The sequence below is a fragment of the Parus major genome, chromosome 2, assembly GCF_001522545.3.
Source record: "Parus major isolate Abel chromosome 2, Parus_major1.1, whole genome shotgun sequence".
NCBI lineage: Eukaryota > Metazoa > Chordata > Aves > Passeriformes > Paridae > Parus > Parus major.
Genome location: NC_031769.1, coordinates 50,124,357 through 50,140,130, shown reverse-complemented (window position 1 = coordinate 50,140,130; position 15,774 = coordinate 50,124,357). Strand labels below are relative to the sequence as shown.

At 38.0% G+C, this 15,774-nt stretch overlaps 1 protein-coding gene across 1 annotated transcript in view; it reads left to right on the top strand.

The window, feature by feature from the left end:
* Nucleotides 1-240: 240 nt before the first annotated feature.
* Nucleotides 241-15,774, top strand: part of CNTNAP2 (contactin associated protein 2) — a 1,020,050-nt gene continuing 1,004,516 nt past the window's right edge. The window contains exon 1 of the mRNA XM_015618213.3: nt 241-1,076. Coding sequence (XP_015473699.1) covers nt 980-1,076 — 97 coding nt within the window. The 5' untranslated portion in view covers nt 241-979. The remainder of the gene's footprint in view (nt 1,077-15,774) is intronic.

Genomic DNA, 15,774 nt, shown 5'->3' with positions numbered 1-15,774 from the left:
CGCTCCGCCCCAGCCCCGGCCCGATCCCTCCGCTGTCCCCCGGCTCTGCATCTGAGCCAGGCAAGAGAGGACGAGCGGGGTCCTGGAGGCCCGAGGGGCGCAGAGGAAGAAGGAGGAGCTGGAGGAAACGAAGGGAAGGGGAGGGGAGCGCAGGGGAGAGGATTTTCCCATCTCCTGTCTTCTTTTTTTTTTTTTTTTTTTTTTTTTTTTTTTTTTTTCTTTGAGGGGGAAGGTTGCTGCTGCTAGTGGCAGCGTTTCCTCCTGCTGGAAGATGATGAATACATGAGGAGAGAGGCTCTGAGCCTGCTTCTGTGCTGCGGGAGTGTCTCTCTCTCCCTCCCTCCCCTCTCCCTGCCTCTGTGTGAGTGTGTGTTTGGCTGCCCGGCTGTGTGTGCGTGTACACTGTGTATATATATCTGAGCTGGGAGGTTATTGCAAGCTTCTCTCAGCAGCGCTCCTCTGTACAGGAAGAAGGGCTCAGCTGCAGTGGTAGCATCAACAGCAGCATTAGCAGCACCAACTGCTTTATTCGCCTTTCTTCCTTCCCTTCATCTCCATCTCCCTTTCCCTCCCTCCTCCCACGTCTTTTGGGGGATTGCTCTTCATTTTTTTTTTTAATTATTATTTATTTTTCTACTCTACAATCCTTGTTATTTGATACTTCGTGGGTTTTTTTCTTTTTCTTTTTTTTTTTTTTTTTCTTCTCCTCTTCCTCTGAGAAGGAGGCACAGAAACGCACACGCACAAACACAGAGAAATAAGGGAAAGAAAAGTACCGGGACTTATCCTGCTGCTGCAAACCCAAAGATAGCAGACGAAGAGGGGGTTTGGCTTCTACCCCAAGGTAAAGCCCTGCCCCCTTTACCTCCTCGACACCTCCTCCGAGGAAGAGAAGGAGAGAGAGCGAAGGGGGCCAAAGTGGAGAAAAGCAGGTCTTCTGCGGCTGGCATTTGGAGTACAGGGAGCCAGGAAGTGAAGGATGGTTGTGGTTACCCGAGCTGGCTGCAGGGCAGCTCTCTTCCTCTGGATTTTCATCAGCATAAGCTGCAGAGCCAGGACTGCTCTGCCTGCATCTCGTAAGTACCCTTTCCTAAGAAACATGCACAATTTCAGCTCTGAATTAAGACAGAGGGAAATTCCCCACAACTCTGTGAGGCTGATTGCTTTTGCTTTGCTGATGAATTTGTGTTTGATTGTGTTTGATTTTTCTTTGTATGCTTATGTGTTCACTGAGGTCTGATACTGTTTGCAGTGCTCCCCATCAGATCTTCCTTGGTGATTTCAGTGGTAGCTGGTGTGGAAAGTTGAAAGAGACCTGCTCTGTGATATAATCTTGGTTCTGCAATGGAGTCAGAGGGGGAAAGGAATCAGAAGCTGTTCAAAGTTTGGGGATAGTTTTTGTTTGGCTGATCGGTTTGGTTTGTTTTGGCTTTTCCCACCTTCCTCAGAAGGGATGCAATTTGCATTTGGAAGTACTTCACTTGCACAGTTTTGTGAGAGAAAAGAGGAGATGTGAGCAGTTTCCATAACTAGTGTTTTATCGAGGAGTAACAAGGGAAAATTCTGTTTCATTTGAAGAGGAAAGAATGATTGTGAGTTGATGAGAGGGAACTGAGCCAGGACAGCTTTTCTTGAGAGTGAAGTTTTGCTTCCCGTAATAGAATGAGCAAAGGTATTTTAGAGGAGACCATCAATTGCCCTCCTAGAGAGGCAGAAATAGTAGAGAAATGATCAAGCATCTGCTGAAATGCTGAACTTCAGACCAGAGGAGTGTAGAGCACCTGTACAGAATCCGATTCTGCTATCAGTACAAAAATGACAGCATATTCATTGATTTCAGTGGATATTAGACCAAGTCTTTAACATTGCACTGAGCTGTAGTTTTGAGCAAAACATTTTGCAAGTAGATGTCAGTATTAAGTATTTAGTTGTTTCTTCTCTTCAGACCATGTAAAACATTTGTCAGTTGCCAAGTATTTTTGAAATACATACTGAAAAGAAACAGTGCATTTTTATAGTATCATTGTCATAGTGCTGGTTTAATCGGATGTCTACAGAGGAAGGAAGTGTCCTGAAATGTTATGGAGAGACGTGCTGGGATTGTACACATGTGAATGGGGGCAGATTCTGTTGACCAAGCAGGGAATTGCCATAGAATGTAATGTATATACTGCATAGAGATCTATGTAGATCACTCTATTTATTTATTTGTTTAATTGTTTCCTTGGGGGCAGGAATGAACAATGCAATGATTAGGGAATTGGAGCACTGCTATGCTTTCTTAGTGGGTTTCTATCTGTTATCATCTAATACCTATTGAAAAAGAAGTGTTTTTCCAGGATTTACTTGCACTTGTATATTTGTTTGTGTGTCAACAAATATGCACAGCAGTGTCTGCATTGTTATCTAGGTCTCAGAGGCTGTAGGATGTGCAGTTGTTTTCCTGCCTATGAATTAGGAGAAGTATTGATCCTGAGGTTTACTTCTTTGTTTTGACCAGCTATATAATTTTCCTTAGGAATATTATTTCTTTACGGTCATCTCTCAGGCTCTGCATAACAAGAATGTGTGGGGGCGAGGATTCATGATTTAGGTTGTCAGAAATCTGTTCTTCGAAAACAAAGTCCCTGCTTTTCTCTAGCAGGATTTTGGAGCTTTTTTGGTTGTTTTTGTCACTCAGAAACTAAAGACTGTAGTTTAACTTGAAAATTACCTGCAGTAGGTTATCTGATTTCCCAACAAACAAATCTTTAACTTTTAAAAGAAGTTTGTTGAGAAGTTACTGGTTGTAGTAACATCACAATAAGCAGAAATTCCAGGAACAGAGGATATATATAATCTTAATTACAATTTACTCATATACATTCCCATCTTGATGATTAGCTATTCTAAGATTTCTTTATATTAATTCACCTTCCAAGAGCTTATACATTATACTCCTTATGTAGTGAGTGGCATTTCATTTTATTTCTGACTCACTTCTGAAAGTGAAATGGATCTAGATTTGTTTACTGGAAACATAAATATAGCAAAAAGTACATGTCAGCCGTAAATTTACAGAAGGATTGTTCACATTGCAGTAGATGCTGGAAATTCTTGTAAAGGCTTACGGGTGCTTGGGAAGTGGTACCTCAGTGGGAACTCCAGTGCTGTGTCAGTGTTTTGGTGCACCACTTTGCTGGTTATTCTGTTGCATGCTTTGCTATACAAATTGGTCACTGAACTGTATTTTGTCACTGTGCTCTCTTTTCTGAGTTTGTCTGTAACTTTGTATGCAACTCATTGTGGATGGGATTGTAGAATTTTGTTCCCTGTTGACAATTTGATGTACCTAGTTTTCTTTTTTTTCTTTTTTTTTCTTTTTTTTTTCTTTTTTTTTCTTTTTTTTCTCTGTTGATTTTGGACCTCATATTGGGAATACTACTGAAAGAATTAAAACCTGTGTGAAATGCAACTTTGATGTAAAACTTGTTTCCAACTAGTATTTCATTTTCTCCTCCATTGTTACTTTATGTTTTGGCTTTCAAGTAATTAGCAACATCAAATTTAATCTTTACAGTATTTTAAGAATTATGCAAGACTTATGGTGTACAGTGAATTACAAATCCCTATATATGAGCTTGCTATTCAGTATTTTCTTACAGTCTGCTTGTGCTGGCATAGAAAAAGATACAGTTTTCAGAAAGAATAGATTTGGGCATTGCTTATGTGAATATATTGTATCTCAAATGTTTGTTTACTTTGCAAAGTAAATCTATCTCTATCATTAAAATGGAACCTCTCAGTAATACTGATTCAGAAGTGATTGTGTTGAAAGCTTTTTATCTCATTCAGTTTTATCTCAAGATGAAGTGGGTGTTGAAAGCCCATCCTGTGGTATAATAAACATACACTGTGATACAATGTCACACACATTAATGCTAAGATCTTATTGTCAATTCTATTTATGGTCATGGTTTCATACCCTGGCAATAAATTCTTCATATTCCTACATTTTTATTTTTTTTTTAATAAGCGTGGAGGGATGAAAACACCCTTCTAGAATCAAGGCTAATGAACAGCTCAACCAGGAGAGGTCATCACAAGATAAAAAGTAACACGGAAAATACAAATTTAGTGCTTTATAGTCATTTAAGTGGCTAAGATAGAATGATAAGAATATGAATATGGGTAGACTCACTCTCATTTGTATTCCTATAAAAAACCCAAACACACAAAGCAGCAACCTTGTTACTTAATAAGAATGTTAAAGGCATTAATTATAGGATCATCTCCTTCTCTGTGAACAGAATTCACAGAGAAGTAATTTCTTTACAAGAAATTACTTTTCACAGCTAGGGTTTTTTTTTTTGTTTTTTTTTTTATTGTGTCTGTTTTTATGCAATGCAAACATGATTAGTACAGAAGTATTAAAACTTCTTGTTCTGATAGTTGTCATAGTTTTGTAGTAGGTCCCATACCACTGCTCAAGTTGAAGTTTGAACCCATTTTACAAGATTTGGTGCAGAAATCAAATGGGGGGGGGGGGGCATGTATAGTAAATCATTAAGATATGCAAAAGAAAAAATATTAATCTTTTACCTTTGACTTCATGCCAGCAAAATTATCCTGGGAAAAGTATTGAAAAATAGCAATGCTCCTTTTGAAAGAGCAAGGCATTGTACAAGGAAGTCCTTTTTAAGAGGCTGGGTTGGATGGAGCTCTGAGCAATCTGGCCTGGTGAAAGGTGTACACCTATGATGGGCATATGAGGCGTCATGTATTCTATTAGATTCACACTTGGGGAATACTTCTCTTCCAGATAATGTCTAAGACATAAAGATATTTTTGGAAATATGATTGATTTCACTTTTTTAAAATGTAATAACCAATTAGCATTTCTTAGTTTAGGTCCTGTTGTCTTTAGTTTGACTCAGAGGTCCCACTGAATTTAGTTTCAAGTGTACCAAACCATTTTCGTGTACATTTAACATTTAATAATTTTTCTTACCTTTGGGGCCAAAGCACTTACAAATATACTAAACTTTTAATTTGAGAGCCTAGCTTTCTTTTAAGTCCATATGTTAACTTACATGTGAATGAATGAAATAGTATCAAATAGTCTTCTGTGATTTCGAAATTAGTGACAGCAGCTAGAGCCTGTGTCAGTGCTGAAAATTCAGAGTTTCAAAGAGTCTTTAACTTTTGTGTACGGAGCATTGCACAAAACCTTATTGCAGATATTCATCTAGATACAGTAAGTCTGATTCAGTTTGGTGTCAATGGGCATTGTATTGATTGTAAATATCATTGACTACTGTTTTAAAAACTGGCTTTTTCTGTGGCTATTTTTGCTTTGTTTATGTGTTTATTTTTAATTCTGGTGCAATAATATGAAACAAGGCATAAACAGTTCTTTAATAAGTAGTCCAATCTGAAAGAAAGTTTTAAGGTGAAGTTAAAGACTATGAACTGAAATCTTGTTTCTGGATATTGGTAGATTCTTTTCCAAGGAGATGAGAATTTTTTTTTTAATTTTCTCTTACTTTTAAATTTTTTTTTAATTTTTTTAGCTCAGGTACTTTTAACACAGAAGACTATTTTAGTGTTGCAGTTGTGATAGGAAATTATTTATATATAATGCATTAGACATCAGACTGTACCTGTACCTCTTCTTGAATAACTCACATTACTATGGATCTGTTACAGACAGTAGATTTTCCTACAGAAATTTTTCAGGACTTTTAATTTGAATCTCTAAGTCTTTAAAATTGTCAAATCTTATGTTTACTGTTTAGCATTTGGCACAATATTAGCATGATACTGTGGAGTTTTTAAGACTGTAATACTTTTAATGTTTGGGACAATAACAAACTATGAACAAACCATGGGGGAGTTTCTGCATTTTCTTTTTCTAGATTTTCAAAAGCTGATCTCACTCTGAGTGATCTGACTAATGGGTCAAAATAAGATAACCGGTTAAATTTTGAGATGTTCCCCTGCCCATGTCTATGTCCTTAATAGCTGTTAAGCTCATCTTACAAAAGCACATGGACTTGCAAATGTGTTCCGGTCAACTAGGAAACTTCAACTAAGAAATGCAAGAGAAGCAACATAAGTCTTCATCAGATGAAATGATGAGCGACTTTACAAATTTGTTGAAGTTTTAAATAATTTAAAATTATGGCATTATTTCCAAAATCCACATAGAGATGAGCTCATTCTTTAAAAGATCAGGAAAACCTGTAGGATAAAGACAGCAGACCATTAGCTTGAGCCTTCTTGCACTAAAGGAAATGGAAGTTGTGCCACAGATTTTAGGAACAGTGTGGTTATGTTTTTTGTCAGTGAGTTTACGATTCAGTCTGTTGGTATGAGATACTAGAAATGATTAAAAAGGTTCTTCAGTCTTCAGCCTTTGAACTAACATTGATTTTATCTGTATTGCACTTCATTTATCCAGCTACTTCATTGGCATTGCATAGGTAGATAATCCAAGACCACCACCTAATTGCAGAACATGTTAAATCTCTAAATTTGGTGATGTAGAAAATTGCAGTAATCAGTAATCAATTCTTTTGAGCCACTTGCAGTTCCAACTCTGAAGATATCATAGATATAATAAAAGAATTCCCAAGTCCTATGCTTAACATTTACAAAGAACTTGGGCACTTGGTTTTGATAGCTCTGCAATTTTAAAACAGCTTTACGAAGCTGAGACCTTTCCTACCTCGGAGAGTGTCTCAGAATTCATTCACTGTAGTAGTAGCTAGCCTTTTCCGATTGGGTCTTTAAGGTTGAACAGCAGATAATTCAGAGCAGAAAAGGATATTGACATTCACATTTACCTCTTTCCTCTGCGTAAAAAAGTCTAGAGATTTTTTGACTTTACAACCTCCTGGTGGAGAGATGGTTCTTTCAGGCATTTAACTTAAGCAAGTGGTCATGCTAAGTCCATTGAGGGACTGGAAAATTTATTCACACTTACAGTTTATTATTGGATGTTAACATTTGTCAAATATTTTCTTCTAAGCTGTGTATGCACTCAAAAAATATGTTTTAAATAAATCAGTGACTAAAATCGACTCAGCCTAGCTAGGAACTTTGCTGCCAGTTTTGCATTTGTATTGGTAAAAGCTCAAGTTGGGTTACAACTTCCAATGTGTAAATAAAATAAGCAGCTAAAAATACTTTCTAGAAGCCAGAGAGTAGTTGAACTGTTTTATCCAAAGAATTTTCCATCCCACAAACAAATGTGATGTTTTAGAATGAAGCTTTATTATTTGCATCTAGAATATTTAAGTCACAGCTTAAAGAGAAAGTAATTTTTCTTCTAGAAATTTAATGGCTGTCTAAATATAACATAAACATTCTGTTTGATTTTGTAAAACTGCTATATCATTAGTATTTTGTAACCTTTACTCAAGGAAGTCAGCTATACACATGCTACATTTCTATTTTCTGTTTCTACAAAGTAGTAACATCAGACTGAAAAAAATAAGCTTTTTTTTTTTTTTTTTTTGCATCAAATTTAGAGGGGTGCCACTGTCTGGGTTTCTTAAATCACCTAAATATTGATAAAAATGTCTCTAATTGTTTATTAAGCATCTTCTATACTTAAACTGGTATTTACTGTGAACCCATTGAAAACCTGGAATTTATAGGGAGGTAATACAGAAGATCAGCAGATGAGCTGAGGAGGCTGCAAGGATCCATTTCCACAAGGGGCATCAGAAAGTCTGTGAAGGAAGGTTTGCCAGAGAAGAAAAGGAAGAATTATTGTCTAAGGACTTAATGCAATGGGATTCAACAGAGCAGGAAAGGCAACTTCAATCTATTTAAGGTTTTCATGTTTTACAGACAGGTTTAAAGTTCTTGGAACACACTTTGAAATGCAATTAAATTGGGATGTGCTTTTACTCAGTTTATGGGAATAGAAGGGATACTGTGGTTCAGGAAAAGCAAAAATAAAAACAAACAAAAAAATTCTAGGATAGCAAACCAATAAACAGGAAAACAAAAAACTTAAATTTACCCCCTCTTGACCCCAGGATTCAAACACAGATACCTTCCTAAGATCTTTAGACTCTGCCTACATTTTCAGTGAAACACAGGAAGGGCTTATACATATTTTTTCCCTAAATATCGATAAAAATTCAAATAACTAAAAAAGAAAAAAAAAAAGAGCAAAAAAGAAAAATAGGGTAATTAATTAATTTTAAAACACAATCAGATATTAAAACTAGTGGCATCCACCACTGTTCTGGGAAGAAGAAAGGAGAGGGATGTGCTGAACAGAGGTTGAGGTTGTCTCCCACACAATAATAGTAACGTACTTATTTTTGTGCTGAGGAGTAGAGTCAAAGGGAATAGCTTGCCTGGTCCACAGCATTAGCATTTCAGTAGGAAAAGAGGGAGCTTCCATGAGAAATGCAGTCAGAAGCAAATCCTGTACAGGGTAGGCTCTGCTGGATACATGCTCCCAAGCTTCAGCAAGCTGTACTCTCTAATTTTCTTTCCTTTGGTTTTACATCCAAAAAATTATGCTAGTGGGCATACTGTCAGTTACATGATGAATGTCCTACCTGCTTCTTCCCTGGTACAGCCAAGCTGTTAGAAATGATAGCAAAATTCCCTCTAGATAAGAGAAGGTATCCATTACTGTTCCAACCTTTTTCCAAAAAATATACACCAGCAGATGACACACCTGTTTGCTTCTGCTCCTAATTCATTTGCCATTTCTCACATGCCTCCTTTCTGATTTTATTAATCATCTTTCTCCCTACTCTCTGCCCTCTCTCTACCCTTTCCTTCATCAGTAAACTGACTCAAGTGGCTTCTCTTGGATTCTCATTGATTCACCACCGTATTGAGTAATTTGCTGAGCCTGAAACTAAGGGAGATTGTCTTCATTGATTCCTGATTAATTCATCTGTTTGAGAAAGCTAGGTACACAGGTAATAACTCAATTGAAATTCCTTCACTGCTTAATTGTTGTGCCATAATCCTGGCCTGTTAAATCAGATAATCAGTTATTATGAATGAAGTTAGGATTTATTTTTTCAAAACACAATTATTAGAATATCATTATAAGGAATGCTTTTATTAACTCTGTTTATAATTATTCATAAAATGCAATTTTAGACTTTAGGTCAGTACAGTGCATAGGTTTTATTCATATGGAAAAAATTGTATCAAGGATTCTGTGAGTGAATTATGCTTCCAAATCTACATATTCATAACTTTTAAGGCCAAAAAGGATCCAACCCAGCTATAGTAGATTGGTATGATGTGGTAGATTGTATTACTATTTTTTTCTGCTTTACAGATCATAGAATTAATGAGCCATGGTTTGGGTTGGAAGAGACCTTTAAAGATCATCTAGTCCAACCCCACAGGCAGGGACACATTTCACCAAACCAGATTCCTCAATGCCCTGTCCAATTTGACCCTGAGCACTTCCAGGGATGGGATATTTGCAGCTTCTCTGGGAAGTCTATTCCAGAATTCATTCCTTTTTTGGAATCTATATCTACCCTTTTTAGTTTAAAAATATTCCTCTCATACTGTCAATACAAGCTCAGGTAAAAAGTATTTCTTTATCTTTCTTGTAGGCCCAGTTAGGGAAAGGCTTCTATAAGAGGTCTGCCTGAAGCCTTTTTTTCCAGGATGAACCACAACAACCCTCTCAGTTTCTCTTTATGAAAGGGAGAAACTCTCTGACCATTTTGATGGCCCTCATGTTGAAAAACTCCAACATGTCAATGTTCTTCTTTTGCTGAAGGCGCCAGAGCTGGACTCAGTGATCCATATCAGGGCAACAGAATAGAGGGGCAGTGTCACCTCCCATGACCTGCTGGCCACTCTGCTTTTTATGCATTCCAGGATCCTGCTGGCTTTCTGGGCTGCAAGTGCAAATTGCTGGCTCTTATATCACTTTTCATCTGCCAATATCCCCAAGCCCTTTGTTCTCAATCTGTTCATCCCCCAGTTTGTATTGCTACTGGGGATTGCCCCAACCCTGGTGATGGACCTTACACTTGGAATTGTTGAACTTCATGAGATTCACATGGGACTACTAAGCCTGTCCACATCCCTCTGGATGGTGTCCTTTCCCTCAGCCATATCAACAGCATAACTCAGCTTGGTTTTGTTCCACAGACTTGCTAAGGGTACACTCAACCCCACAGTCTAGGTCATTAATAAGGACATTTGACTATACTTGTCCCAATACTCCTGAAGGATAACACTCATCTCCATTTGAATTTCCATTTCAACTTTGAGCCATTGACTTTTTGGGCACAGCTATCCAGTCAATCCTTATCCATCTAACAATTCATGTGTCATACCCATATTTCTCCAATTTAGAGACAAGGGTGTTGTGTAGAACTGTGTCACTGGCCAGGTAGGTTACATTAGAAGCTCTTCCCTTATCTACCATTAGATAAGGGTAGAAGGCCACCAGGCTTGTCAGGTATGATTTGCCCTTCATAACATCATGTTTACTTTCCCTAACATGCCTTCTTGTCATTCATATTCTTTGGCATAGCTTCTAGGAGAAACTGTTTCATGAACCTCCTAAGCACAGAGATTGACTGGTTGACAGTTCTCAGGGTATCCATTTTTGCACATTTTATAAATGGGTGGAATGTTTTCCCTTTTCCAGACACTGGCGATTTTGCCTGACTGTCATGACTTTTCAGAAGTAATAGAAGTGATAGAGCTGCTTATATCTACCAGTACCCTCAGGACTCTGGGATGCATCTTGTCAGGTTCCATGGACTTGTCCATGTTCAGGTTCCCCAGATGGCCTTGAATCTGGTCTGCTTCTACAATGGAGTCCCTGTCTTTATATTCAGGGGCTTGAGAGACATGAGAAATTCAGCTGGCAGGGAAAACTTAAGAAAAAATTCTGCTGAATACATCAGACTTCTCCTGTCAGTTGTCATCAGATGCCCTGTCTCATTTATCAGAGGGGTACAGTTTCTTTTGTCTTCCTTTCCCAAGTCACAGACCTGTCAGGGTTTTGACACATTTCCTCCTGGCACTGAATGTCCTGGTCTGGAGTTACGTTCTTTACCCTAAGTTCATGACTTCAAACATGATGACATTGAAATGCCTAATGCTTCCCTTTACCAGCTTAGTTGTCCCAAGCTTTTGACATGTAAACTTCAAGTCATCTTCAGCTTCATTGACTATACATTTTCCTGCAGTTCAGACAATAAAGATGTAAAACAATGAAGGACTGAAAACCAGACTTCCACTGGTTCTCACTAGAAACCACTCATTTCCTTTGTCACAATTATATTTATAGATATTTAGAGTGCCACATTTCCAATAATTTTGAATCTTGGTTAAAATAGTAGACTGCCATTCAAGTGCCTTCAGAATTCAAAATACATATTCTTGCAACATGTGCAGAAACAGACATAAATGCATTTATCTGCAAATGTCCTGTGATCCAATCTTGTATTCTCAGAAACAAAAAAATACAAACAAACAATAAAAAAAAAGCCTTCAGAAGATCAGGGTACTTTGTTAAGATCTACTTTTAAAAAAAACTGTGTTGATTTGGAGTAATTGTATTTACAGAATTTAAATTTTTATTAATCAGGTTCTGCTATTTTGTCTAGCAGCAGTGTTAGTTGGAGTGGCTTATAAATGTGCAGGTCATCTTCTTCAGTATTTGCACTCCACAGTTTCTTTCAGCCTTCTGGAATTTCCTTAGTGCTTCAAGGGTTATTGGAAATCAGCAATAATCAGCAGAGAACTTCTCAGTTACAGCTTGCCCTGCTGGTTGAAACTGCCTAGCCTTGTTAACCTCTGTTTAATATCTTCCTCAGCTTTTATTAGAATGTAAATTGTTTTGTTGGCACTTTGGGATCTAACTGTGCAGTCTTGTTTGTTTTCCTAACACTGCATGTTTTTGTCTTTTCTGCGTGATTGGCAAATTCATCACTTATATGTAGCAGTCTTTTGGTAAGGCTCCGTTTGCTCCTCAACTCCTCTCACTTCTGAAAGAAACCCCCAAAATACAAAACCCAACAACCTCAACTGTGGTTTTATTATTTTAATAATAATTCTTATGATTTCTGTGCATAGACAAATTAAACCTTATATATTTTTGCTTATAATTTTGCTGATTTTGTTAAATTCAGTTTTAAAAGGTCATAGAACAGTTGATTTTGTAAGGGACTCCTGGAGGTTATCTTGTCTTGCTAAAATAGGGGTTCCTCATACCAAATCTAAACCTGTTCTCTAAGAAGGCTATACAGCAGCAGATAACATGACCTTAGAGAGGCTAGAGCCACGTGTTTGTTGATTTCACCAGAAGGAAGTAATACAATCTTTTCTGACCAGTTCTGTCCTGGTCCTTACTATTGCTTCAAATCAGAAGAGAACATTCGTTTGGATTTTAGAGATAATCTGAATTCTTAATCTAACAACTTGCTATATTACTAAGGCCAGTCCCACAGAAATGCCCCTCCCAGTCTTCACTGACATATTTTTCTATATTTATAGAGAATAGTTAGTTCAGAACTCTTGCTGTCATAGAGAACATTTATATTCTGAATTTGAAAATCCCTTCTATTGCTGAAGATTTACCTTTTATGAAATATTAGTAGAACCACTATGTCCATTTTGAAGAGTGTTCAGACATAGAAGTTGATTTTGTTTTTCTCCTCACTGGGAAAGGAAGTTGCTTTTGGTTTTATATCAAATCTGAGGGTATTTTATTTATATTGGTTTTATATCAAATCTGAGGGTATTTTATTTATATTATAGTTTGTATTAAAATGGGCTAGCTCAAACTGTTATTAACTGAATACTTCACTAGAAAGTCTTTTTCTTATTTTTACAGCTGTTGAATCCTGAAAAATTGCAAACAGTGAGGACCAGGGAAATAAATTTTGATGTGCTGAAATAGGGACACTCAGATTACAGGCCTATCACAAAACCAGACACATCAAGAAACACTATAATGAGTGAGGATTCTGTCCTCAAAGTTATAACTTAAAAGTTTCCTTCAATTCTTCTGACTAGGTCTAAAAAAAGGAAGAAAACTAGAAAAATCTTGAGATGGAAGTAACTATTGAAATTTCAGACATGACTCAGATTCAAAATTCAGTGGAGTGAGGTCAGTCTTTCTAGATCAGTCATGTTCCTGCACATATTCCTCAAACTCTGTATCAGAATCTACTTGGCCAATTTTTCTTATCTGATGATTGTGCACATGCAGTGTCCCCTTGGATTGCTCAAGATTCTTTGTATCATGTATCTTGTATCATGTTGATGTAGGAATGCATCCCCCAAAAATGTTGTAAGATGGCATGTTTTCAAGTAAGCAGCTAGATGAAAAGTGGACGAGTAACTGAATAAAAGGAGATAAATGTAAAACAAAGAAAAACAACACTGAGTTTTCAACAGAACTATAAATAAAATTGCATCATAATTTTGAGAAACAACAACAAATTTTTCAAGTCTGCTTGTAGGAGTGAAAAGAATTTATTGGCACGTCTCATTTACAAAGAGACATAAAGATTAGCAGAGTGCTGAGAATTTCTCAGAAAATTTTTGGTGCAATTTCAGAGGTATGATTGGCATTTTATTGTTATACATACATTTAAGATTCTGCTTCCCAAGAAGAAAAATATTATTTCCAAGTACAGCCTGTTATTTGTACTTATAAATCAGTGTATTCCTTGCTTTGTTTTAATAACTGATTACAGAAAGAAATGAACATAAAGCAATGAAGGATCTCATAGTAATTCAGAATATAAAGATATAAATACTTCTAATAACATGCAAACTTTATATCTATCAAAGAAAAATTGTTCTGGTGTCAGTTTTAATGAGGACAATAGTTATTTTTCAGCACTGGGTTTTTTAAAAAAACATTTTTATTTTCTTGCCTTCCATCTTCCTCCTGTCCCAGGCAGACATTTCAACTAATTCAAATAAAAGTACTTATGTGATATTCAGGAAGATTCTTATCCTTTGATTTTGGCAGAGGAGCAAGAGGGGAAAACCAGACATCTTTCTACATATTCCTGCAGGCAAATTCATACTAATATCTGAGGTGGACCCATAAAGAGTTGAAAGATTTGAATAGATCTTGAGGGATGTTTTATGACTGAAGGGATGTGGAGACCATAAAGGCAAGAATCAGGACTTTCTTCTGTAAAATGTTCAGCTCCTTGAAAACTGTTCAGAGGCTGTGGGAGAAGACAGATAACCTGGAGGTGGTTAAGTTCTCTAGTTCCCTGCAGTTTTTGTTGTACATTGCATGTTTGGACTACTTTTTTTGTGGATATAAATAGAATAAATATTCAAACCATTTTTAAGAAATAGCCTCAAATGTAAATCTGACTGTGTGTTATCTATGCCTTTAGTAAGAATGGTGTGCGTAAAACAGTGTTTATAACACAACTGATAGCAGTAAAATTTTTCAGTGCTAGATCTGTAATTTGTTTTTAGCAACAGTAATATTTTCATAAATCATACTGAAATAATCCAGCCACATTCTAGACAGTAAAATATCCCTTAGATTTCTAAACAGCATTTATGAAATCTGGCTGGCAGAAAGGCACCACAAATACTTTCAAAGAAGGAACCTGAGTCAGCTGCAGAATTGCTCTTCAAATACACTCTTTGCATTTCTCTAGATTTGTTTTAAATTGAATTTAATACACATAACCAACCAGTCTGCTAAATGGAGTTCTATTGGGAGTTAGGTTTCTTTCCTTTTGTTCCTTTTTGCTTATTTAACAACAGTTAAACAAGTAGGTACTTAAAAAAAAAGTGGCCAAGCTCAAGGAAGGAGGGCATCTGGTTGCCCTTCTCTTATGGGGGAATTTCTCTCCGAGGGGCAGAGATACCACGAGAACTGGGCAGGTAAAGGGCTGGGCTGGGGCAGCTGCAGGCTCCGTCTCTCTCTGGGCTTCGGAGGAGGATGGTTGGAGCTGCTGCTTGGGGAAGGGAATTCGCTACTGCCGCTGGAGCCCAGCCCAGAGCTGCTGTTTCTGCCATGGGATGAGCCTCTGCTTGTGAGAGCATCCACTGCACTGAGACCTTATTAACGCCCACCTAACTAAAAGAGGGACCTACCCATGTCTCCTTGGGTGCCCGGGATCCTGAGCTCACCTCTCCCTTCCCTGCTCAGCCTCTCAGGCCGCTGCTGTCCTGCCTCTGCCACTTCTTTGGCACTGCTCCGAGTTTTCACTGCGCTGCAGCCCCGCACTCCCTGCCTGCTGATACATCTTACCCATACATCTTGCTGGCCCAGCTTGCTGATCCTGAGAGTCCTGCTGGGCACCGGGATCGAAGTCCCAGGGGGGTTTGTGAAGCGAAGCCTCTCACCCATCCCTTCCCATCCCAGCCCAGCCACCATTACCGCGTGTGGCCCCACAGCCCGTCACAGCGCCCCCTGCCGGCGCGGGGGAATCATCGCACCCGCCCTGCCTGGCCCGGAGCCACCAGCGCCCCCTGCCGGCTGTGCCCGGAACTGCACCGGAGGGGAAAGTGCCTGTGGCCCAGAGAAGGCGTCACTGGGGTCCTGTTCTGTTCAGCGCCAATGCCAGAGCTGTTGTTTGTTTGCTTTATTGTACATACTAATCTATATTCTTATTCCCATATCTTTGCCTGAAAGACCTTTAATTTCAAACTCATAATAATTCATAGGGAAGGGGTTTACATTTTCCATTCCAAGGGAGGCTCCTGCCTTCCTTAGAAGACACCTGTCTTTCAAACCAAGACAACTTTATACCTAAAGTCTGATTTTCTGGGAGTAATAGC